The sequence below is a fragment of the Pezoporus occidentalis genome, unplaced genomic scaffold (assembly GCF_034315485.1).
Source record: "Pezoporus occidentalis ecotype Australia unplaced genomic scaffold, CSIRO_AGI_Poc_V1 ctg144, whole genome shotgun sequence".
NCBI lineage: Eukaryota > Metazoa > Chordata > Aves > Psittaciformes > Psittacidae > Pezoporus > Pezoporus occidentalis.
The window spans coordinates 814403-840042 of record NW_026913252.1 but is presented as its reverse complement, the minus strand read 5'-3'; the positions used below and the strand labels follow the sequence as shown (position 1 = coordinate 840042).

The following is a 25640-nucleotide window of genomic DNA, read 5'->3' as shown; positions in this document are numbered from 1 at the left end:
TGTAAATGAACATCTGGTTCTTTATCTCTGCCCTTAATGGCAGACTTGGCCTCATCTGAAAGCAGCTGCATAACACTACAACTGCTTGCCTTTGCTGAGCAGGCATGCTGGCCCTGCTGGGAGATCACAGCTGGCTCTCACTGGGCATGATCCCAGCTCTTTTATGATTGACTTCCTCATTTTCTTAAGTTCTAAGCTTTTTCAGCTGAGGGATTCAGTGACAAGAGCAGCAGTGGGTGGTGAGGAGCATGGTGTCATCAGATAACCTGTGACCCAAGTGTCCTGTGCGTGCGTGGACATGGCTGTGTTCTTTTACAAGAAGGAGAGAGGGGAGAAACAAAGTCATGGTAGAGAGTGCATTGCACATTTGTACCTGGTCTGTGCCTGGCAAGGCTATGACTGCTTGCTGATTATCATACTCTTATACCCACATAGTAATCAAATGAAGACCAGGAGCTTAAAACTGTATTGGTTTCTATTTCTCTTTTGAAGGTGGGAAGAAGAGCGCTACCCTGAAGGCATTAAATGGAAGTTCCTAGAGCACAAAGGTCCTGTATTTGCTCCACCATATGAACCTCTGCCTGAAAATGTCAAGTTTTATTATGATGGTGAGTTACTCCATGTTTCCACTTGCTGTGAAGAGAAGTAAACTTTCCCAGGGTATTGTGGTGGTCTTCCGGGGACTGAGAGATGAGGAGGTGGTTTTACTTCAGTGGTTACCTTAAAAGAAGTTCCCCCAGCAGTGAAGGAACAATGTCTGTAAGCAAAGGAGCAGCCTGCTGGATTCTGCTAACCAAGCTGACATGGAGATGAACTCATTCTCACTCCCTTACAGTGGTAAATCTCTCAGGTTACTTAACACTGTGAGCGTGTCTTACACCTGCAAGTAGCAGTGTCTAACGGTAGAGTACGTAATTGTAGCTACTTCATCACTGGTCACCTTTAAGCTTGTTTAACTTTATTAATTGGAGCTTCCGTCATCTGTGATGAAATTTGTGGTCATTTGGGGGCATGAGACAATTGAATTGGGATACAGATGAGCAGAATCTTGTAGGAATGCATGGGATGAGCCTGGCATCAAGGACACAGTCCTCTGGTGTCAATTATGGTCCCACTCACTGAGCATGTTGTGTGGTAGAACTAATTGATGTGGGTTTCTAACCCACTGGTCTGGATGGTTGTTAGAGGCTCCTGTGGAAGGGATTACACAATGTGATGCCTGCTGGAGACCAGGTGTGATGACCCGTGTGCTTCCTTCTCGTGCTGTGATCATGTTAAATGAAGGAGCACATTAACCCAGGACTGAATTAAGTGGGAGGCATTTGAATGGATGAAAACCTCATTTTTGGTGAAGGGGACATCTGGAACTCTTCCCGGAGCAATGTGCTGCTTTCATGTGACATGACACAGTGCTTTTCAGTGCTGAGAAAGAGGCGGCGTTCATTTTCAACAACAATCTAGTGAAGCAAGTGTATTGCATCCTATTATGGGCTATCTCCAAGCAAGCAGCACAGTGGGCAGGAGTGTCTACCAGGTTCTTTCTTAGGGTTTGATAAGAATTTGATATGAAGTTGGATTTCCCCTCCTCCACTGAAGAATGTGTGATATCTGGAGAAGAGGAGGAGATTGCACTGTAGCTATTGCTTGAGTGCAGGCAGCAAGAACCTCCTCTTCTATCTGGCTGTGTATTTCACAAAGCCTCTAGGAAATGCATGGATTTCTGCAGCTTCTGTCTCTGTCATGGCAGAAATTCATCAATTGGCTCAACAATTGTGGGATGGAATGGGGGCAAGGCTGTCTTCCTTGAGAAACTAGGTTTACCCTGCAGCTGCTGAGAGCTGCTCTCTGCTCCCCAGGCATTGTCTGGTGTCAGGATTTACCCCAGGCTAACTTGTGGAGCCCAGGTCACACTGTGGCTGCCCAGCCAGCTGCCAGCTGCCACTGGAGGGGTCTGTCCCTTTCCTAGTGACTGCACTGTGGTGAGATCCCTGCTTCCATGCACCCTCAGCGGGTTTGGTGATGACACTGAGCTGTGTGGTGTGGTTGACGTGCTGGAGGGAAGGGTTGGGATCCAAAGGAACCTGGGCAGGCCGGAGAGGTGGAACCGTGTGAACCTCATGGAGCTCAGCAAGGCCAAGTGCAGGGTCCTGCCCCTGAGTTGGGGCAGTCCCAGCACAAACACAGGCTGGGGGAGACTGGATGGAGCAGCCTGCGAAGAAGGACTTGGGGTGTTGGGTGAGAAGCTCCCCATGACTCAGCTTCAGTGTGCACTTGAGCCCAGAACCCCCTCGTGTGCTGGGCTGCACCCCCTCAGAGAGGGGATCCTGCCCCTCTGCTGCGCTCTGGGGAGACCCCCCCTGTAACCCTGATCCAGCTCTGGGGCAACAGGACAAGAGGGATGTGGAGCTGTTGGAGTGAGTGCAGAGGAGGCCACAGAGATGCTGCGAGGGCTGGAGCAGCTCTGCTCTGGAGCCAGGCTGAGAGAGCTGGGCTGGGTCAGCCTGGACAAGAGAAGGCTCCTGAAGGGGAGACCTGAGAGCAGCTCCAGTGCCTAAAGGGGCTGCAGGAAAGCTGGAGAGGGGCTTGGGACAAGGGATGTAGGGACAGGCCAAGGGGAATGGCTTTAACCTAACCAAGGGGAGGCTGAGATGAGCTCTTAGGCAGAAGCTCTTCCCTGTGAGGGTGCTGAGGCGCTGGCCCAGTGTGCCCAGAGAAGCTGTGGCTGCCCCATCCCTGGCAGTGTTCAAGGGCAGGTTGGACACAGGGGCTTGGAGCAAGCTGCTCCAGTGGAAGGTGTCCCTGCCCATGGCAGGGGGTTGGAACTGGATGAGGTTTCAGGTCCCTTCCAACACAAACCAGGCTGGGATTCCATGACTTGAACATAATGACTGCTGCAGCTGCTGCTGGTGCAATAGCAGAGGCAGTGAAGAGGCAGCCAAAGCTGTATCTTAAGGTTTGATGATTGAGTGATGGTTGGCTAACATGCACTGCTCATACCCTGGAAGTGGCTTGAACTTGCCTGTTTATCTGTACCAGGGGCAAGGTGAGAGTGTAGATGGTGGTGCTGCATTTCAGTCCTGGCCCATGTGGTGTCTCTCCTGCTCCTGATGTCCCTGGTTGCTCTCTGATTTTCAGTTGTTGAGGCAGGTTACTGATATTCATGACTGGAATAAACCTCATTTTTTTTACACCCCAGTCACCAAGAGCCTTTTCAAAGCTTTCTAAAAAGGAGGAAACTGAATCTAGTGCAATAAATTCTAAAGTGATTAGAAAAAGGGGACTGAGCCTTCAGCTGCTTGGGTACAATACCGGTCATTTTAGCCCCATAACATGTTACAGACTTGATGGCCTCTCTTGAGCTGGACTCACAGCCTGGAAAAGTGTTTGCCTTCCCCCATTTCCTGTTACAAGCAAATAAATGCTGTATTTTAGGTTGCAGCTTAAAAATTGGCAGAGTTACTGTTGCTTTAATGTGGAATGCGCTCAGATTGTTGGGAGGACCCTTTGCTAAGTCCTGTTTTATGAGGACTTGCAGATCTTAAGGCTTTCTGGCTGACTCCCATGCTTTCATATGGGCGATGATGCAACCTTTCAAACACGTAGTAAATCAGAAATGGGGTATTGTTTCCCAGGAGCACGGAGGCAGCAGTGCTGTTCCTGTGTTCCCCTTCGTGCAGTGCAGTGAGTGTTACAAAGTCCCCAGGTGCTGCCTGCCTGCACAGTGGCACTTCAGACACTTCTTGCAGCTAGCTGGAGATGTGAGCTGCATGCAGAGTCGTTCCCAGGGATCACTGCCACTTCCCGTGTCGGCAGGAATGTGGTCTGGGTACCAAAAAGGTGCTTGATGGGGATCCATGGCTTCTATGTCACAGCAGTCTCTTTTCCTTGTGTTCTGTGATCTTCCCTCCCAGCATTTCCACTGTGCACTGCGCTCTTGCAGATAAGCTGAAATGTGACCTCTCCATTCACTGAAAGCTCCCTCTGTCTTTAGAGTGACAGAGGCTGCTGAGTCTGGTCTGGAGGCACAGGAGGGCATTCCTGCAGCAGAGGGAACCATTGCCCTGCAGTGAAGGAGGGTTAAATATTTGGCATCACTTTACAGCCTATTTGAGGTATATCCATAGGAAGGGCTCTTCCTGGCTAGAAACAACTGAAGGCTAGAAGGGGTGTTCCAGAGCGGAGCCCCTCTGTGGGTAAAGAGGAACACAGAGACTGTATTTCCTTTAGGTCTGAGTGCTGGAATGTGAAATGTGATAGAACCTGTGCCTCTTTCACTTCAAACAGCAGATCCACACCACTGGGGTGTCCCACATGGGCTTTTCTGCAGGAGGCCTTTTCCCTTTCCTGCCCTGCATCTCTCAGCCCGCTCTCACTGCAGATTGCTGTTGCTTTTTTGTGATGTTTGGATTCCAGAGGAAACCTTTCTCCAAATGTTTATGATGAAAGTCAAGCAATTGTGCTCCTCTGTTTCCTTTGGCCATCCCATTTGCTCTATTATGCAACGTTTTTAAGCAAAACCTCCCTGTGTTAAAAATAGAGAGTCCTTTAAAGTAGTTATTGTGGCCTCTTGCTGGCTTCAATTCCTGGTTTGCGTTTGCTTTAAAAATGGAAATCTTTTCTTTCTTCGTAGGTAAGGTCATGAAGCTGAGTACCAAAGCAGAAGAAGTTGCCACATTCTTTGCAAAAATGCTTGATCACGAGTACACTACAAAGGAAATCTTCAGGAAAAACTTCTTCAAAGACTGGAGGAAGGTATGCACATAGTCCTGGTGCAGTGGCTCTGCATGGCCAGGGTCCCCTCGGCACCAGGCAGGGAAAAGGGACAACTGCTCCATGCACGGGAAGGTTCACTGTAGCTGTGAGTTTTCAGTTCATCTGGAGCTTCACCACAAGGACCGTGTCATAAATACTTTCTAAACCAGCCAAGTCATACTTCTCCCAACCCAATTTGCTTGTTCTGTATGACATGGGGTATAACTCTTATGTTACTTACCTTGTTGAAGAGCCAGCTTTATATTCAAAGGAAACCCCTTCCAAAGACCTAAATCTCAGAACTTCACCTCAGTCCTCAGCTGTGAGATCAAACCCTGGGATCAGGTGGTGCAGTTTTCCTAGGTGGATTACTGGATTTGTCTCCCTATGCCTCAATAGTCCCAGCCACTATTCAGTGAGAGCACTCTGGGAGGTGGAGTGGCATTGCCCAGCGCTTGCAGAGATCAGACTGCTGGAGGACCAGCACACCACGTGCTTGGGTTCTTGAGCTTCTTGCTTTGGCCTCAGCTAGAAGAAGCATGTGCAGGAGTCTGGGGGTTATTGTGAGAACCTGTCTGTGGGGTAAGTTCTACCATGTGTAAAAACTTGGTGTGTATGAAAACTGAGTGTGCTCCTTTCTTTCTGCAAGGAAATGACCCCTGAAGAGAAGAGCACTATCACCAGCCTCAGCAAGTGTGACTTCACCCACATGAGCCAGTATTTCAAAGCTCAGGCGGAAGCTAGGAAACAGATGTCCAAGGAGGAGAAACAGGTATGTGAGGGAATTCTAGGAGACATCTTGCTTCTTAGCTGGCTTGTAAACATCTTTATGTAATCATTCCTCTGCCTGCATTGCTGCCTGTAGGTCAGTGGTCACTAGCTTTCATGTGAACTGTCAGAGTCATTGCTGTGCAGCTCAGATATGGCAAAGCACAGCTGAATCTTCATCCTGACTTAAAATGATACTGCTAGGGCTAAGGCTCCTGATCAAGAGAATGAGAGGTACTGCCTCCACAGGAGCCTTAGTCCCTGGCCTGTATTGAACAGCAGACACTCAGTTAAGGACAGATTATAATTTTAGAAGCTTTTTGAGTCTGGAGGATGGAATTTGGGATGGTGGAGGGGATGCAGCAATGATATTAGTGATTAAAATGAGAGAACAAATCGTAAATACCAGGTAGTGCACTTTTCTGAATAAGAATAAACTCTCTTTTTCAGTCGGAAAGCTACAGTGGCTTGTGGGGAGAGAATGAAATGACTGAGATTCCTGCAATGGAAGTTAAAAACTCGCCCCAAGTTCTCTTTTGCAATGCTTCAGTCATTGTCCTTTGAGCAAGGGGCCTGGTAGCTTGGAATTATGGCCTTTGGGGTCAGAGGAGTCCCACCAAAATAGAGAACCCATGTCTTACTGCTGCTTGCATTTGATAAACATGGGGTGAGCCCTTCTCAGTTGCTGTCTGTGGTAGTTGCTGTGAGGAAGCAGCAGTGGTTTTCTATCTCAGATTCTTAGCTGGCGCCCCAGTGCTGTCTGTGGGTCAGATGTTTCATTTGAGCTGCGGTGTTTCTGTTTCTGTATAATCAGAGTTCAAGCACAGAGGTATGCACTGAAATCTCAGCGCATTTTTACTTGGAAGCCTGTTTTCTGCTTACGAGCCCAGTTGCTGACACAGGCTGGGCATGCGGCAGACCAGAGACATTCTTCTGCCTGCATTCCAATGCTGAGTTCAGACGCTCAAGTCTGAGGTTTTACACGTAAACAACAAGATGTAAAGTCCAGTGTCAAATGCTGAATAGAGACTATAAAGCAGCAGTACTGTGCTGCGGCTGCCCTTGTAGCTGTGATACGTGGACAGAGGTACTTGCCTCTGCTGGGGCAAAATTGTAGCTGTCTGCACCAGCAGTGATCTGTTTCTCTCAAATACAAGTGTTCAGAGAGTTTTTCCACATTCTTTCCCTTTTCCCAGTTTGTTTGTGCTGCTTGCATTTTATGAATGCTTTTCTGGGCAGTCTGCTGCTCTGGGTGTTGATGCAGCACTTGGCATGATGAGGATCTGCTTTTGAGTTGGGTCTTCAGCATTAGCGTTGGCATGTAGAGATGCGTGTGGTGCTGGGTATACCAGGTCATCTTTGCTTTTGGCTTCTTCCAGAAAATCAAAGAGGAGAATGAGCGGCTACTGAAGGAATATGGTTACTGTGTGATGGACAACCACAAGGAGAGGATTGCCAACTTCAAGATTGAACCCCCAGGTCTCTTCCGAGGTCGTGGGAACCATCCCAAAATGGGCATGTTGAAGAGACGCATCATGCCAGAAGACATCATCATTAACTGCAGCAAGTGAGCACTGAGTGCTTCTCACCTTGCCTTTGCTTTCTAGATAGAATAGCTTCTGTTTTAAACCCCTGCATGGGTTGATAAGCATGTACAGCACACATGCTGCTTATCTTAACTCTTACATGGATAAAAACCTGAGTCACACAAGCAACGACTGAACAAGGCTATCAGGGGTTTCACGTAGAACTCTGTCAACATATTTTCTTCCTCATGCCTACAGCTTAATCTGCTAACCCAGCCTCTCCTGCTGGTATTTCCAGAAAGGGGTTTTCACCTAGGTAGGTTGCCATACTTTGTCTTCCTTGATGCTGAAGGCTGAGTTCTGCTGGGCTTTTCTTCAGTCTTGCCCTGATAAGTGTCCACACTCTTACAGTGTGCACAGACCAAAGCTGGTCCCTGCAGGGTGTGCTCCCACTTATGTTACACACATCAGGCACACACTGATAGCAGTTACATACCTGAGATTTGACTGTTCACTTTGATTCATTGATTTCCTGCTTGCGGAACAAGGAGTGAAGTTGCCTCAGGCTTCTTCCCCTGTGCTTTCTTTGTGTGGTGGTATTTGTTACTTTCTTCATTCTGATGCTATGGAAGTCTCTTTAAATAGTTATTTACTGTTTTGCAGGGATTCCAAGATCCCTCCCCCTCCACCAGGACACAAATGGAAGGAGGTCCGGCATGACAACAAGGTTACCTGGCTGGTGTCGTGGACTGAGAACATCCAAGGCTCTATCAAGTACATCATGTTGAACCCTAGCTCAAGAATTAAGGTAAGGATCTACTTAAGTTCAGTGTTACAGGTCATATCTCCAAGAAGCAAATGTAGCTGTTGGCTGGGACAGGGACAGGATGTAAATCTGGCTTGTTTCATCCTCCTCTGATTAGAAAACATAGAAAGTTTCTGTTCTTCTGAAAAGAAAGAAAAGAGTTCCTGCACAGGAGAGCAGATGGAATCTGGAGGATGGCAGCTGAAAGGCAGCATTGTGTCATTCCATGTAGAAATCTCTGCCCTGTGTAAATGTAAAAGGAGGCAATTTACCCAAGGACAGACTTGCTCTGGTGGATATTTCACCTACTTCTGGCCCTGACTGCCTCTGCCTGCTCAGGTGGTGAAGTTCTGACTACGGGCTGCTCATTTGTCAGTTGTAAAATGAAAGATGTGGCCAGGCTGCTGGCTGAGAAGGCTGTAAGGACTGAAGGAAAGCAAAGCCTGCTGTGGGAGCAGGTAACCAGTCAGTGGATCAATTCCTTACAAGCATTGAAAACCTGCTGGAAGATGATGAGGCTTCAGTATCCGGGCTGGGATTGAAATTCCTCTCATTAAGTCTTTTTAGAAGAGAATTTTTCCTGGATGGAAGCAAGGGGTTTCTCCTGCAAAAATAAGGAAAGTCTCTGTTCCCTGGGGGTTCATGACCTCTTTTTGCCATGGCCCGAATATATAATAATGATGATGAACTGTTGAAGTTGCTTTTACGTTTTATGGATGTTAATTACACAGCTGAAAGAGCATAAGTGTCATCTGAATAAAGCAGAGGAAACCATTTATATGCTGAGAAGCAGGAAAGACATAATATCTTTTGTGTCTTTATAGTGGCTTCCATGGAAGCATTTAATATCATGGAAATCAGCATTCCCCACAGCTGCGTGGCAGCAGAGTCTGAAGCTGAGCTGTGCTTTGTCCTCTGAGCCCCTTTGCCACACGCAGACTTGCAGAGGCTTGAGCTGCAGAGCAGAATTGGGCCTTTTCCTGCTAACACTGTGTTCTAATGTCTTGTGCAGGGTGAGAAGGACTGGCAGAAGTATGAGACAGCTCGGAGATTGAAGAAGTGCGTAGATAAAATCCGAAACCAGTATCGAGAAGACTGGAAATCCAAAGAGATGAAAGTGCGGCAGCGGGCCGTGGCCCTCTACTTCATTGACAAAGTGAGCGCACCCCTCTTACCTTCCTGGCTTGCTGGAACGCTGCCGGGCAGCTCCTAAGGCACAATTGAGCCAGTTACCGAGGTATCCTGAGACTTCCTGGTGGGCAGGCTCCCGTCTCCTTTTCCTTCCCATTACCTGGAATCCAGAGCACTAAACTATTGTACTGAGCGTGGTTATTTCAGGCAGCATTGTTTTAGTTCAGGCAAAATTCACAGCCTGGTTCCAGAGCCGGCCGGTTGGATTACTGGGAGGTTTGTGTGGACCTTTTGTCTCCAGCTGTTTCAGTTTTCCGGATGGGAATTTCTGCTGCTTTGTCACCTCTTCAGTTTGAGGTCACACTTGTGAGGTTTCATAATAATGCAGTTGTCTTGATGCTTTAAAGCTGCTTAAAGCTGGTTCCCAGAGAGCTGTTGCCCTGGTGGTGTGATGACCACCTGAGTTAACCAGTTTTGTTTTAAATTGCTGGAAACCAGGGGATTGGATTTGAATAATTGTGGTTTCATAGGAACACTGAAGGTTATTCCTAAAAAAAAAAAAAATAATGAGAAATTGGCTTGTCCACTGCTGTTAAACAATGTTAATGCAGCCAAGTGTAGCCTTTAAGTGACATATCTAACTCCAAGTGCTCTGTATGCTAGTTAAAGTGTGTATATTTAGCATGCAATGCAGAGGTAGGATCAAGAAGATGAACACCTGAACTGTGCGATTTTGCATCAGGTTCAGTTCGCATGGAAGTGATTTTGGATTTTAACACACCAAGTGCTTTGAAATGGATTTCCATTAGAAATTGGAAGAGCTGTCCCACAGCTTGAGTTACCTCATGAGCAGAAGTTAGTAAAGATCTTGCTTTAAACTGAAACTAAAAATGAGGTGTAGAATCACAGAACCCCAGCCTGGTTGGTATTGGAAGGGACCTTAAAGTTCATCCAGCTCCAACCCCTGCCACGGGCAGGGACCCCTTCCACTAGAGCATCTTGCTCCAAGCCCCTGTGTCCAACCTGCCCTTGAACACTGCCAGGGATGGGGCAGCCACAGCTTCTCTGGGCACCCTGTGCCAGTGCCTCAGCACCCTCACAGGGAAAAGCTGCTTCCTTACACCTGATCTGAATCCCCCTTTGTTCTGTTCTGGTAGATTGGTAGATTTGTGGCCTTGGGATTATTTAAAACAGATTTAAAGATAACCTGAGGTTGTTTTTATTAGAATTTTTACAAGTATCAATTTAATCCACTCAAATGCATTTTCTCCCTTTCCCTTCTCCTATGGACACTGCTGATCCCAGAAAGTTTATAGCATCTATACATTTGCAGGAATGGTTTGGAATGCTTCTGACTTTTCTTGCCTTAATATAAATGTAGCTTGCCCTGAGAGCTGGTAATGAAAAAGAAGAAGGAGAGACGGCTGACACCGTGGGCTGCTGCTCCCTGAGAGTAGAACACATCAAGCTGCATCCTGAACTGGATGGCCAGGAATACGTGGTTGAGTTTGACTTCCTCGGAAAAGACTCCATCCGATACTACAATAAAGTCCCTGTTGAGAAGAGGGTAAGGCACCTCACCAACATACACACAGCCTGAATGGTGCAGTAATGCGGTCAGCACAGTTTTGATGGCAATAGCAAGGTGCTTCATCACTGGTCAGATTCCTAGCCAGAAAATAAGTCAGTTAATGTCCTTCTCTGTCTATTGGCAGTGCCATAGAAGATGAACCTGCACACACACCGAGGCGGTGTGATATTACTCAGCAGATGAGATACAGATCTTACTCCTCTTTCCTGTGATCTCAGTGTCAAGAGTTGGCATAACATAACTCTTACAGCTCTGTTAGATGAGTTTCTTGGGTCTTGTTCTGATCAGCAGAGTTGCCTTTGTCACCTGTAGGTGGGAGAGTTCCAGGCCCATACGACAAGTAACAGCATAAGAGGTTCTGAAGCAGAGTGCTGGGTGTCACTGTTGGAGCAGCTTTTTGACTTGGGCTTTCATGGTACTCTCTCCTCTGTCACAGTTCTGTTTATGTTGGAGCTGAGCCCTCACTGAGATCTTGATCTCAGGTGCTCCAGAGCATACAGAGTAGATGCACTGATACTTTTGGCCTATGAACTTGGGTATCTGCCAACCAGGACATCATTCTGAGGCAGTGTTCCTTTATTTCTTGGTCATTCACCAGTGTCACATTTGCTGTGATCTTGACCTCCTCCCAGGATAAATCCCCATCCAGCAGTGTGAACCTGGAGGGCACCATCCAAAAAGACTTTGTATGGGTGTAAGAGCTTTGCATGTGGCCCGCAGCTCTGCGGGCAGCACAGTGTGTTAAATACCGCAGGTACGACACTGGGGTAGCTGTAAGGACAGTTGGCAGTAAATGTCAGCCTTTGGGGAGCAAACCCAAACTGTGGCTGCCATAGAGTGGAATTTGTACTTCCTTGATTAAAGAAGAAAACATTTTTCCTGTTTAAATTTGTTGGTGTTGGTATCTCTTGGTGTCTTCAGTGCTTACAAGGGGGAATTGATTATTGTAGAACTACAAATCTTTGTATATTAGGTGTCTACAGTAGAAAAATGAGTGTTGTTGAGAAGCTGGGTCTGGGGATTTGGAGCACGCAGAGCTGGGGTTTGTGGTCTCTGTTATAATCAAAGCTGGTTTGATTATTGTCCCTACCTCAGATAGACTTGTTCAGAATGAAACTGTGAAAAATGCAGCAGTGAGAAGGGTTGGGATTTGGTAGCTTCACTCCATGGGGTATGGCCCCGGGGTCTCTGGCTGGAATAATGATGGGGAAGGGTGGTAGCTTCAGGGTCTCTCTCTCTGTTAGGCAGCTAAGCTGAAGCAGAATTGGGTCTCCTGCAGTCTTGATCTAAAGGATGAGTATAAAGGGCACTGAATGCTCAGGACTCCTGTCGCTGGTGAGCAACCTTCAACGCAAGCATTGTACTGAGAAAATGGGTCTTTGCCTGCTGGGAAGTAACATCCAGCATCGTCACTTCTCCTGAAAGCAGTGGAAGTGGCTCCCAGCAGTGTTGCTCCTGATGTATTCCTGGTCCCCAGAGCTGTCTGTTCCATGTGTCTTAAGTTTCTGGTTTGCTTTTTCTGCAGGTGTTTAAGAATCTTCAGCTCTTCATGGAGAACAAGCAGCCTGAGGATGATCTGTTTGACCGCCTCAATGTAAGCATGTGGTTAACAGTGAGGGATGGGGTAGAGCACCAGAACAGGCTCACTCTGCTCAAGGCAGTAGGAGTTGATCTATTCCAGCAGTGGTTTCAGTGGCAGTTTTCTTCCAGAGCTGACCTCAGAGCAGGGAGTGTCTCAGTGTGGTGCCTGTTTTGTGCTGTGCCCACAGATCCATGGCTTTGGTCCTGCTGATCATGGCTGGCTCTGACTCGGAACGTGATGATTGTTGTGAGGTGATGCTTTCAGATGCCATCCCCATCTGCACATTTCCCTCTATGGGAGCATGGTGGTGGCTCAGGCACCTTTCCTGGGATGGGACGGGCACATTTCTACCTACTGGGAAGCAAAACCTCCACACTGAAGAAGACTTTTCTGGCTATTTGTGGTTACTTGATACCTAATCTAATACTTGATGGCTTTTTGTTCACTTTTCCTGTGGTTTCAGTAATGTTGTGGCCATTCTGTTGTGGTCAGCTCTGTGTGCACCAGGCCTCAGCTGTGAGCTACATGTCTTTGTCAGCCATGTGCAGAGATTTCACAAATGTGTCCAAGTGTACTGCTAACTGTCATCTCCTTTCTGCTTCCTTAGACCAGTATCTTAAATAAACACCTTCAAGACCTTATGGAGGGACTGACAGCCAAGGTATTCCGTACTTACAATGCCTCCATCACGCTACAGCAACAGCTCAAGGAGCTCACCAATCGTAAGTCTTGCCCTTGAAACTGTGAGGGGAACAGATCTTACCCTGCCACACAGGCCTGGCTTCCTTGACTTAGCCACAAGTCTTATATCTACACCACTTCCTCATGCGCATCATACGTTCCAGTGCAAATGTCAGACAGCTGAGGTCAGCTCAAATCTGCCAAAATCTGCTGCCACACAGTCTTGTGGGGTAATGGAACAACCCAGCACTGGGCAGGGCAGAGCTGGCCTGGTGTGCCTGCTGTTTTGTCCCTGTTCTTTACCCTGTCTCTTGCTTTCTGGGGTGTAGGTGGCAGGCAGGGCAGCTGGATCTGCAACAGCTGCGTGTTTCTTGTCTGTTCATTCACAACCTCTCTGTTGAGCACTTTCACAGCTTTACAGTGTGGGCATCTTGTATCTGTGAGGCCCAGCAGTGTCTTGAGCAGTATGGTTCTGCTGTCCTCTGCTGAGCATGGAAGTGTTTCCCCTCTCTCGAATGGCAAATGGTGTCTTTGTTACTAGTGAATAAACCATAGCAGAAGGAGTCAGGGCCCCCGTATGGAGGTGTTCAGGTTCTTTGACTGTGATCAGAGTGCAGAGTTGAGACTGGCCCATCAGAGGAAGGTCAGTTCTGCAGTGACTGTGAGCTTGCAGTCAGTGGGACCCTGGCTGGGGCTGCACAGCTCTGCAGGACCCACTTGCTCACCACTTCCTTGTGCTTTGCAGCGGACGACAACATCCCAGCCAAGATCCTCTCCTACAACCGTGCCAACAGAGCGGTTGCCATCTTGTGTAACCATCAGAGGGCTCCACCGAAGACCTTCGAGAAGTCCATGATGAACCTGCAGAGCAAGGTACCCCCCTCCTGCCCAGCTCTTGGCTTGGAGCAGGGCTCCAAGGGCTGCATTTTGGGGGTCACATTTCCTTCCACTTGCGGTGAAGCTTTTCCCTGTCGGGAGTTTGTCAGTGCTACACCACAGCTGGGCCTACTTTGAGAGGAGCAGTGAGCTGAAAGGGGCACCTTCCAGTCTGAAGTTGTCTTTTACTTACAAAGACTAAGACCAGGCCCTCTGTCTGTGCCCTTCATGCCATAGCTGTGTTCTGCTGCCACTGAAGCTTCAGAGCAGCAGCCTCTAGCTCTGACTTGTGTCCCCTCAAGAACCCAGAGTGGGCACCCACTCCTGTTGCGTGGCTCCCAGGCCGGTATCAGGGCAGGCTGTGTACATGGTACATGATGCCACTCTGACTTGACCTCTTCCTTTGCAGATTGTTTCTGGTGAAGGCCATGAGGTCCAAAGGGGTTAGGTCTGTTCCTGGTCTGGCTTTAGAATAACCTTCACAATAAGGACTTTGGTTTGGCACTGCAGTGTCCCCTGCTTCTGTAACACCTAACATGGCTGCCTTCACCCTAGACCGTAGAGCTTGGGGATGTTTAAAGGGATGCAAAATGCTAAATCTCCCTGAATCCTAAGCTTACTGGAGAAGAACTGCCTGAAGCCTGAACAGTTTTCAGCCTGTAGGGTCTGGGGCAATCACTTATTCCTGCTGAGGGCACAGGGATCACCCTCCTGTGCTACCCTCAGAGAGTTGGTACTGGCAGGATGCAGTGGAGGCAGACAAGGAAGGGCTGTTGGCCAGTCCCAGGCCAAGCCAGTTCCTTCACCTGCTTATAGTGGTGTGAGGAAGCTCCCAGCACCACCTTGTCTTCAGAAACGAGTGGGGCCCTGTTTTGTGAGGGGAATCTTTCACCACACCAGGCTTTGCTGTGAAGGCACATGGCCTCATTGTCCTGCAGGAGTGTGTCTGACCACTGCTACATGCTGAACGTGGTCACAGACTCGCTCCCTGGGTGATGCTGCCACAGTTGTCAGCAGCTTATTCACAGTGCTGCTGTCTGGTTTTGCCTCTCCTAGATCGATGCCAAGAAGGAGCAGTTAGCTGATGCCAGGAGAGAACTGAAAAGCGCCAAAGCTGATGCCAAGGTCCGGAGGGATGAGAAGTCTAAAAAGTAAGGCTGTTGTTAACTAGGCTGTGCACTGCTCCCAGTACTCTCAGCTCCAAATGGGTCCTTAACCCTGTATTCTGTTTGCCCAGCCTGTGATCTGGGAAGGCTTCCTCAGGCTTTCTTGTTCCCTCCTCGCTCTGTTTGTGAAGAAATGGCCTTCATGCTGATGCTGCAGTTCCTGATATGGTCACTGGCATTGGTGTCCCCCAGAACATCTCCTCTGTGTCTCAGCCCTTTGAGCTGAGCACCAGCCAGTGCTCAAGCACCCTGCTGCTGAGGAGCAGGCAGAGAACTGTCTCCAGTGTACAGCATTGCTGTTGTAATGGAGAGCCATGAGTACACGATTGCACATGCAGATCTCTGTGCAGATGATGGACTCTGCATGGGGCTCTGCAGGGGTGCTGAGTGAAGGGAACTCTGAGAGCAGGATCACAGCGTGGCTGTTGCTGCAGGAGGGGTTTGAAGTGGATATAGCACCAGTACACTTCAGGCTGTTGCTTCCAACCCTTTAAAACAAAACTGCTGCTGAGGATTTCTGCTGTGCCTCTTGGAACATGTCAGTTCTTCATTGCATGTGCTGAGTGGTTTGTGTCACCATTTGTGCTTACACAGCTGCCCTTTGTGGCTGGTGGCTTTGCTTACCTTGAGCAGAGTCCCTTGGGGTTCCCACAGTGCTGCCAGCTCTGGCCTAGCAGGGCCCAGAGGAATTAAGTGATTTGCTTCTTTCCCACCCTAGGACGTTGGAGAGCAAGAAGAAAGCAGTGCAGAGGATTGAGGAGCAACTGATGAAGCTGGAGGTTCAGGCTACAGATAGGGAAGAGAACAAGCAGATTGCTTTGGGCACCTCCAAACTCAACTATCTGGATCCCAGGATCTCTGTTGCTTGGTAAGAATCTGCCTGGGGTGTGCTGGAAGGAACCATCCCTTCACTTCTGTGTTGTCCCCCCCAGGTAGGAGGCAAGGGCTGTGGCAGAGCAGTGCCCTTGAGCTGCCAGCCACCTCTGCCTCTGTGGCCTTCACTTGTATCTTCAGATGGTTCTAGGAGGCTACAAGTCTCTTAATGCAAGTGTGACATGGCAGCCACCACCAGCACCATGCTGGGAGGTGATGGGTGGGAGAGCTGTCTGGTTGTGCTCTGCTGGGTGGTGTTTGTGATGAGCAGAGCTTAGGAAGTTGCTGGGGCACTGGGATGTGCCTGTGTGATGTGACTCTAACAGCATCTCCTCTCCTGCAGGTGTAAGAAGTGGGGAATTCCTATAGAGAAGATTTATAACAAAACCCAGCGGGAGAAGTTTGCGTGGGCTATCGACATGGCAGAGGAAGACTATGAGTTTTAACCTGTTTTTAATGAGCTGAATTTTATGGGAAAAGGGAGTAGCCTGGTTTTTAGGGAGATTGATAAAACTGTGAGCCTTACTTGTCCTTGGATGCTGGGGAAGGGGGAGGAAAGGGGCAAGTGAGCATCAGATACGACAGCCAACATCTTGCAGAAAGCATAACCTGGAAATAAAGTTGCTGAGCCAGTTGTCCTATGGACAACTTATTTAACATGTTTCAGAGATCCAAATTCTATCTGTCTGGTTTGGGTGGGTTTTCTCTGGAGGCAGGGCAAGTGGATGGGGGATTTGTCAACCTTCCGCCAGGCAAATTCACCATCACACTGAGCGCGTGGGACTCTTTAGCTACTGTATACAAACTCCAGTTATATTGGTGCGTTTTTACAGTTAGGGTTTTGCAATAACTTCTATATTTTAATAGAAAATGGACTCCTGACCCCCCCCCCCCCCCGCCCCATTCCAGGATTTAACAAAGAAACAAAATGTAAGGAACCCAACGCACCTCCTAGAGCTGCCACCATGGTCATGGGAATTCCCAAATCCTTCCCAATTTGTCACTTGGAGCAGTCGTGCCATTGGCACGTGAATACCAAACCTCCCCCCGTGTTCCCGTGTTCAGAGCAAAGCGCGACGGGAAGGCGGCCTCTCAACTCGAGTGTTCCTTTCTCAAATGTGAATTTTTATTTCTTTTAAGTCTATTAAAAATATTTAAACAGGTTTGGGGGGGTTGTTTTTGTTTTCTTCAAGCAGTTGTAGCTTTGGGGAACGGGGGGAAGGGCCGTGTGTGGGGCTGAGGAGAAGTGACATTGGCAGCAAAGGACATTCCCGTCACCCTTTGTTCTGAACACGCTCTGAACGCTTCATGACTCTACTTAGCTCGGTCAGACTGTGTGTCCTTTATTTCCCCCCTTTTTTTCTAAGCCCCGCTCCCCTCTTTTACTTGAAAGATTTTATCATGTAAAAAAGATGTTTCACAGGTCAATAAATTTCGAGGGAAATGAGCATTGGTCCAAAAAAAAAAAAAAACCACAAAAAAAAAAGAAAAAAAAAGGAAATAAATCGAGATTTTAGGGCTTTTATTTTTTTCTTTTGTAATTGTGTAAAAAAATTTAAAAAAATTAAAAAGCAGAATTTTAATGTGAAACCTTTTTTTGCTATAATCATTAGTCTTAGAGGCATTGTTAGCGTAGTGTGTGTGCGAAGCCCATCTCCCGCAGCCTTTCCTCAACAAGTATCTTCTATTTTTATCATGAATTCCCTTTTAATCAACTGTAGGTTATTTAAAATAAATTCCTACAACTGACCTGTGCTCTGGTGTCTGGCTGGTCTGTGCCACGAGCCCCTCGGCTCCCTGCAGCCCCGAGCCCTTCACACGGGGCTGCAGGAAGGAGGTCGAGGCCATGGCAGGGAACAGGGGGTGGGATTGACCCACTGGGGGCTTCAGCAGGTTGAGTTGGGACACGTGGGTTCGCAGGGATGCCCCTGATCCGAAACAACACCAGGCTTCTGGGAGGGAAAATGCTTCTATGGCTGCTGATCACAGAACCACAGACTGATTTGGGTTGGGAGGGACCTTAAAGCTCACCCAGCCCCAACCCCTGCCACGCGCAGGGACACCTTCCACTAGAGCAGCTTGCTCCAAGCCCCTGTGTCCAACCTGGCCTTGAGCACTGCCAGGGATGGGGCAGCCACAGCTCCTCTGGGCAGCATTGCCCAATGTTGCCTTTATGGTTTGGTAACTAATGACAGGCCTGGTGGCTCTGTGCTCTTGCAGCCAGACCCTTGGTGGGGGCAGAAGCTGGTCCTGCATCACACGAGGGGTGTTCTGGAGCCCTGGCATGGCACCAGGAGCTGATGGAGCATCACATCAACCCGTGGTCCTGCTGCTGCTCCTGAGCTCACGGTAACCTGGGGCTGGAGGTGGTTCCTCAGCTCTGGCTCCCAGATTCCTCCCGCTGCTCTGGGTTGGTTTGTGCAGCCCCAGGGGATGCGTGGTTGAATAATGCACCCTAAACCTGCAGCCTGACCCTCCAGGCTCCCCGAGCATGCCCAGCTCCTGTTCCCACCCCAGCAGGAATTGCCTGAGGGATTTCACTCCCTCCTAAAAATCTACTTGGTCCGTAACTGGAGCCTGTCTGTGCGCAGCAGCCTGCTGCCTGCCCTCGCTCTGCAGCACGGCTGCGGGCACTGGGGAAAGATCCTGCCTGGGACACATTGGCTGTGCTGCTGTGGGTTAGTGGGAACATCAGGAACATGGTTTAACATCTGTATTTGGGGGCCTTTGAGATGCTAGGAAGTGGAGACCATTGCTTTAGTGAAATAGGAAGTGACCAGAGGCAGCAGAAGCAAGGGGCACGGACCAGCCGGGCTCCGGCCGGGAGAAGGAGTGGATGGGCGCTGCTCCGTGTCAGTCACACAGCACCGGCACCGCGTTCCGCAGCTCCAGCCCCGCGCAGGACCAGGGGAAGCTCTCCCCAGCGCCGGGGCTGGTTTCCCGTTTGCCCCCAGCGCGCAGCGCAGAGCAGCAGCGGACCCGAACCCGGGCGCTGCCCGGCTCCTGGGGGTTCGCGATGCTGGGATGGGGCCCGGGCTCCCTGGAGCCGCCGTTCCCATCCGGGGGCGCTGCTCTATGGGGACCCTTCGCTCACCCGGGGCTGTTCCGGCCCGCGGTCCCGTTTGCTGCCCGCCCGCCCGGGAGCCCCTCGCTGCGCAGAGGGAGGCGCTGGAGCCACTCGGAGGGGGAAGCCCCTGTTCCCGGAGCTGATCCCAAAGGGGTTCCCAAGGACCCCGCCGTGCGGTGGGTCCGGGGAACGTGTTCGGAAGCGGAACGGGTCTGCCCCGCTGCGGAGCAAATCCCGGGAAGCGCCGAGCGGGATAACAGGAAGGTGATGGAGGTTTCCAGTGCCCGGCGGGGCCGGGGGCGATCGCTGCAGCCTGGTGGGTGCCGGGGCCACCGGCCGGGCCGGCAGAAGCGGTTCTTGGCGCTCAGGGGCAATGCGGGGCTCAGGAGGCAAACTCCGGGAAGAGGAAACCTCCAGCGCGGACCCCATCCTGTCCATGTGCGGCCCCGGCGCGGCGCGGCGCGGCTGGGCTGGGCTGGGACGGGTGCCCTCCGTCAGGCGCTGGGGAGCAGCGGTTACCGGGGCCGATGCCACGCTCCCTCCGCAGGTTTCGCCCTCCAAAACAAGGGGGTGCCCATCGCGCTCGGCTGTGCTCAGCCCATTGGGAGCCGGCTGCTTCCTGCCGGTCCCGAGCGAGGCCGGTGCCCAGCGGGGAGCCAGCCCGGCGGGAACGGAGCCGAGGGTCCTGGGGCACCACCGCGCACCAGCAGCTCCGTTGTGTTCGGCCTCGTCTCGTCCGTTTCCAGACACCGGGGAGGATCCTAAACGGCCTCGTAGGGCCCCTCGTGTGTGTGCACGTGGGTGTGTACATGTGTGTGTACGTTTGTGCGCATGTGTGTAGGTGTGTGCATACATGTGTATGTACATGTGTTGTGTGTGCATGTTTGTGCACATGTGTGTGTGTGCATACGTGTGTGTACATGTGTGTGCATGTTTGTGCACATGTATGTGTGTGCATACGTGTGTGTACGTGTGTGTACATGTTTGTGCACATGTGTGTGCATGTTTGTGCACGTGTGCACACGTGTGTGCACATGTTTGTGCACATGGGTGTATGTGTGTGCATACATGTGTGTGTACATGTGTGTACATGTTTGTGCACAGGTGTGTACATGTTTGTGCACGTGTGCACACGTGTGTGCACATGTTTGTGCACATGGGTGTATGTGTGTGCATACATGTGTGTGTACATGTGTGTACATGTTTGTGCACAGGTGTGTACGTGTTTGTGCACATATGTGTGTACATGTGTGTGTGCATACATGTGTGTGTACATGTTTGTGCACTTCTGTGCACGTGTGTACACATATGTATATACATGTGTGTGTACATGTCTGTACATGTGTGTGCATGTGTGTGTGTGTGCACATGTGTCCTGGGAGCAGAGGGGGAGAGGGAGCTCTGGTGTGTGGGGTGCACTTAGTGACGTAGCAAATGACGCCCCTTCCCTACCTGCCCGCAGGCTGGAGGGGGAGACAAGGGCAGCTCAGTCACGGGCCTGCGGATGCACACGTGTGTGTGTACATGTACACATACACAGACACATACACATACACAGACACATACACATACACAGACACATACGTATGCACACATACATACACACATGTAGATGGGAAACCACGGGCTTCAACTGTGTGAGCCACACATGCAGGACCCCCCACAAACTGCTGCGGGGGGCCAGGGCCCCACAGTGCCCTGTGCTGGGGGGTGCGAGGTGGAACATTGGGGACCTTTGTGTGCTACAAGTGTGGGGTGCGGGGGTACCCCAGTGCCTGGGGCGTACTGTGGGGCATGGGGTGTCCCGGTGTCCTGTGGGGTACGGGACACCCCGACGCTGCGGGTGTGCTGCAGGGTGAGGGTGCCAGTGCTGTGGGGCAGTGGGTACCCTGCCCGGGACGGGCCGGGGCTGATGCCGCCCTGGGACCCCCCACTTAGCCCCAAGCACCCGCCGGTGCCTCCTCCCGCTCCCGCCCGCCCCGCGGGGCCGCGCTCCGCCCCTTTCCCGGCGCTTCCCTGCCCTCCTCTTCCTCGCTCCTCCTCCTCCTCCTTCCTCCCCCGTCCCCTCCTCCCGCTCCCCCCGGCCGTGGGGCGCGGCGGGCGGTGCTGAGCGCGGAGCCGGCGCCGCTCCGGGCGCTCCCGCTCCCCATTCCCATTCCCTTTCCCGTTCCCTTTGTTCGCGGCGCCGATGGCGGCGGGGCCGGGCAGCGGCGCCGGGGCCCCGAGCGAGGCGGAGGCGGTGCAGCTCTGCCGCAGCCTGGAGGTGGGCACGGTCATGACCCTCTTCTACTCCAAGAAGTCGCAGCGACCCGAGCGGAAAACTTTCCAGGTGAAGCTGGAGACCCGGCAGCTCACCTGGAGCCGCGGCTCCGACAAGACCGAGGGCGCGGGTGAGTGCGGGAGCGGCCGGGGGAGGGCAGGAAAAGGGCTGCGGGTCCCTCGGGGCGATGGGTGCGGGGCGGCCCCGGCCCGCGAGAGGTGCGGAGAGGGAGGGGGGAACTGGACGGGTAAATCCCGGGCTCGGGGTGAGTGTGCCCGCGGGAAGTGCCCGGTTTCCCTGCCCGGGGCCGGCTCCCGCCGCTCGGTACCCGGCTGCTGGGGGATGCTCTGCCGGGTACCGCCATGGCCGGCGCCGCCTCCCAACTTTCCGCATCCCTTTCGGCATCGGACTTCCCCTGGGATCAGCGAGGTGCCGTTTCCCGGGCGGCACCTCGGCTAAGAGCCGTCGGGAGGCTCAGGAGGAGGCGGGATCCGTTTCAGCCGTTTCGGGGTTGGAGCAACAGATGGGGTGAAGCGGAAAGGGAGAAAAGCAGAAAACTCGAACCCGGGGATGTCCTTCCCTCGTCTCCTCCGTGTGTGTGCCCGGGGCTGGCGGCTCCCTGGGAAGCGGCTCGGCCGGCCACGGGCACAGCAGCGTTCCTGGCTCCCTCTGCCCTGTGCGTGGACCTGAACCAGGGGCAGGGACAGGAGAAGATGCGTAAGAGATGTGGGTGTAGAACCAGGAAGATGGGTGGGAAGGGGGAGAGCGCGGGAGGCCCCGGCCGGGAAACTGCAAACCTTGCGCTGGCTTCCAGGTCACTGCTGCTCCTCATCAGCGTGCACGGGACAGGGGCCCTGCTCGATGCTGGAGGCGAGGAAGAGGGCACAAACAAAGGTGATGAGAGGTGATGCAAGTCCTGGTGCTGGCCTTGGCACTGCCCTTCCCCACGCTGAGGGATGTGGCTGGGGCCATGGAGGAGCTGTTGTCCTACCCTGGGAGTGCTGCTGGCCCAGGGTGGAAAGGTTGGATGGTGGTAGGGGTGCTCAGGAGAAGAAAGGAGATAGAGAAGATGTTTGTGTCCATGGCAGGACCACAAAGTGCTGGTGCTTCTGGTTTGGGGCTTCGGCTTGCCTTGAGACCCTTGGAGTCTCCAGGCAGATCTTGCAGCCTTGGGCTCCTTCAGCATCCCCAGGATGTGGAGCTGCCCCATGGCTTTCCTGAGCATTGAGTCAGTGGGAGAGGAAGGAGATGCTGTGCTCGTGGTCCCTGGGTTTAAGATGTTCTCAAACTAAGGCAGAGCACCCGTTTGTTCTGCTGGCCAGGCGCTGGTTTCTGGCAGCGTCTGCAGAGACCACATGGGCCCATGGTAGGACAGAGGTCCCCGCTGATGTCCTCATGGGTGACTGCTCCCATGGACAGACCTAAGCTTTGTGCTGCTGTCCTTGTGAAGCTGGGACCGTAACTTCGGGGACGATGAGAGAACTTTAACTTCTGCACCAAACCACGGTGGTAACAGTGATGATAACGTGGCCGCCAGGACTCGTGCTCTGTAGATCTGTAACAACAGAGAGGTCCCAGGACTGGGAATAGGATCCACAGGTTTCTAGCAAAGGGAAACCAGGAGCTGGGCAACGCAGGGCAGCTGCTTCCCTCGTGTTCCTTTAGATGTGACAGTGAAAATGACTTGGGGCTCCCCTGCGGTGCTGCAGTGAGGCCTCAGGCTGGTGGCCGTGGGTCTGGGCTCCCAGCACGTTCCTGCCACACGTGGTGTTCCACAGCCCCCTGAGAGCCGAGGTGGAAACAGGGCAGGAGCCTGCAGGCCTGCTGCAGCTTCAGCCCCACCTCTGTGGGGCTGGGTGCTTTCCCTATGGCCTCCTCTCTGCTCCTGAGCATCTCGCCCTGTCCTCGGTCCCCTCCTCTGCTGTCACCCTGAGCAGCGCCCGTCCTCTTACCCATTTCCGTCACAGGGCTGAGAGGTAGGGCTTTGCTTTAGTGCTTCCTGGGCAGCAGGATGGGAGCTCCAGGTGGGAATGCTGGCTTATGCACACAGATGGTGACTGTGTCTGGGCAGGCAAGGCAAAGCCACGCCGTCAATGGCCGGCAGGATCCAGGTTCTTGGCCAACTGCCCGAGTTTTGTTGGGATGTGCGGAAAAAGGATGCCTGGGAAAGCCCAGGTGTGCGACGGCTCCACCTCCCGTGGCAGATACACTGATGTACCCCCTCCTGCTCACATCTCCTGCAAGACCAGGCTTCACATGGATAGGGGGGAACCAGGCAGAAGTCATCTGGAGTTGACTAGTGGTAGTTTTAGCCACGAGCAGCGACCGATGCAGGTCTCCCCATGCAGACAAACCCCACTGGTGTGGGGAGCAGGAGGCTGGGGCAGAGTGCGGTTTGCTTGTGGATGTGGTTCTGGTCAGGCCCTGACTGGCAATGTGAGTGAGGGCACGAGCAGGGGAGAGCAGCCAGGAGGGGAGATGTTCCCTCACATGCAGTGGCATCCCCACCAGGCAGTGTCCTACAGAGCAAAGATTGCTGTGCTCATGGTCAGTAATGAATGTTCTTGTGTTTCACAGAATCCCAGCCTGGTTTGGGTTGAAGGGACCTTAAAGCTCATCCAGCTCCAACCCCTGCCATGGGCAGGGACCCCTTCCACTAGAGCAGCTTGCTCCAAGCCCCTGTGTCCAACCTGGCCTTGAACAATGCAAGGGATAAGGCATAATATATCTTGAGACATGCAGGCCAGCAAGGAGCTTCAGCCCGCCCTGGACACAAGTTAATTGTCCAGGTAGGAATGATCCTGGGGTTTTAGGCACTTCGGAAGGGGCGTGTATCCACAATACATCACATGTGGAGGTCTCTGACTCGGTCAAGCCTGTGTCGATGGCCATGTCTTAGAGAGGTGCCTCTCTCTGTGAACACCACAGCATGGGGGGGTCTGTGCTCCTTTCTCTGCACCTGGTGGGTTTGCAGATGGAGATACGTGTTTGTCCCAGGGGCAGTGCTGTGGGACCTGGCTCTGTTATTGACCCTGCTGGGAGGAGCTGCTGCCTCCGTAGGTCTGTGGGTGCTTGTCTGCAGTACTTGTGATCTCTCCTGAACTCTGGGTGGTTCACAGAATCCCAGACTGGTTTGGGTTGGAAGGGACCTTCAAAGTTCATCCAGCTCCAACCCCCTGCAGTGAGCACAGGGACATCTTCAACTAGATCAGAGAGCCCAGAACCACATCCAGCCTGGCCTGGAGTGGCTGCAGGGATGGGGCATCCACCAGCCCTCTGGGCAGCCTGTTGGTTGCAATGGCCGTTGTCTGCCTTCACCTTCATGAAAAGCTGTGTTTTGGTGGTGCTTGGCTTTCTGGTGGCTGCTGATCTGGAGCTTACGGGGGGGCAGAGCAGAAGCAGGCATCAGGGCACCCCACCAGTGGAGAGGAGGAGGCAGGAGGAGGGTCCATGCAAACCTGCATCCTCTGTGCCCGTGGTGCAGTGGGCTCCCAGTGAAGACCCTCTCCCTTGGAGAGGACCCATCTCCTGCTCTTTGTTAACCTCTTCAGCTCCTTCCAGCAGCCGTGGCTCAGAACCAGTGGAGAGGAAAGGGCAAAGAAGCTTTTTGCTTTGGGAGGTGGTCACCTCCTCACCTCCTCCTGCTGAACTGACACTGTGCCAAATGCAATCCTGCTTTGTGCAAAAAAAATGACCTTTTTCCCCAGTTAACATCGTTTTCATCCAAAGGGTTTCAGCCACCTCCAGTCACCAGTGATGGCTTCTTGCTAATCCCTCTGCACAGGGCCCGGCTCTTACCATGGGAAGAGCTCTCATAGTTTTCCATTCTTTCTGTTGCTCACTCAGAGCAAAGCAGCACCGATCCCTCGCGTCTTTTGGGCCTCTTTTTCTTAACTTCCTGTGCTGTGCTATGTGTTTTTACTTCTTTCACCGTGAGCTCTCGGAGCCCTGTGCAGGGGGCATGGGCCAGCGCCTCACTGAGCCGTTTGCCTTGAAACACGTCAGAAACCCCAGAGCTTGCTTCGAGAGCGAGCTGGAAATTTGGAGCAGATGTTGGTTTTATAGAGAGGGAGAGAGAGGGGAGGAAAATCCCCCTCTGCTGAGCCCTGCTTGTGGTCTTGCTTTCAGTGAAGTGAGGTCGGCCTGTGGAGGTGGAGGAAAGCTGCTGGTTGTGTGCAAGGAAAGGCAGGGGCTGTAAGATGTTGATATCGAGTGGCTCTGAAGGGTGGCTCGTGCTCCCCTTCCCCCCCCAGCCCTCTGTTAGTCCTGCTTTTGGGGTTGAATTTGATTATTTTGAGGCCTTTTCAATAAGGAGGGAGCTGGGGATGGATTTGGAGACTGAACCAACCTCAGCATTGGGTCTTCTGGGATGCAGGAGCTCCTGCACCGCGGGTCCCTCCTGCTCCCACTGAGGTGCCTCGGGCAGGGACCTGCTGCAGTGGGACGGTGAGGGCATGGCTGTGAGCATCCCCAGGGTTAAAGCCTCCCCTGCTGAGGCTCTGCTGGGGCAGTTTCTCGAGGTTAGGGGCTTTGTGTCGTTACCGCTCCCCTTCCTGCTTACA

General features: G+C 52.1%; 2 protein-coding genes across 8 annotated transcripts in view; both read left to right on the top strand.

Annotated features, from left to right (window-relative positions):
• TOP1 (DNA topoisomerase I) overlaps window positions 1-17500 on the top strand; it is a 66984-nt gene extending 49484 nt beyond the window's left edge. Inside the window, exons 9-21 of the mRNA XM_062610086.1 lie at window positions 493-608; window positions 4631-4752; window positions 5402-5524; window positions 6900-7087; window positions 7710-7854; window positions 8864-9007; window positions 10364-10549; window positions 12099-12167; window positions 12763-12877; window positions 13582-13709; window positions 14769-14863; window positions 15597-15746; window positions 16095-17500. Coding sequence (XP_062466070.1) covers window positions 493-608; window positions 4631-4752; window positions 5402-5524; window positions 6900-7087; window positions 7710-7854; window positions 8864-9007; window positions 10364-10549; window positions 12099-12167; window positions 12763-12877; window positions 13582-13709; window positions 14769-14863; window positions 15597-15746; window positions 16095-16197 — 1684 coding nt within the window. The 3' untranslated portion in view covers window positions 16198-17500. The remainder of the gene's footprint in view (window positions 1-492; window positions 609-4630; window positions 4753-5401; window positions 5525-6899; window positions 7088-7709; window positions 7855-8863; window positions 9008-10363; window positions 10550-12098; window positions 12168-12762; window positions 12878-13581; window positions 13710-14768; window positions 14864-15596; window positions 15747-16094) is intronic.
• A 3374-nt stretch (window positions 17501-20874) lies between these two features.
• Window positions 20875-25640, top strand: part of PLCG1 (phospholipase C gamma 1) — a 41408-nt gene continuing 36642 nt past the window's right edge. For 6 of the 7 annotated variants that reach the window (XM_062610079.1, XM_062610078.1, XM_062610077.1 and 3 more), the window contains exon 1: window positions 20875-21208. In XM_062610079.1, coding sequence (XP_062466063.1) covers window positions 21007-21208 — 202 coding nt within the window. In that variant the 5' untranslated portion in view covers window positions 20875-21006. The remainder of the gene's footprint in view (window positions 21209-25640) is intronic. The other variant, XM_062610074.1, reaches the window with a different exon arrangement.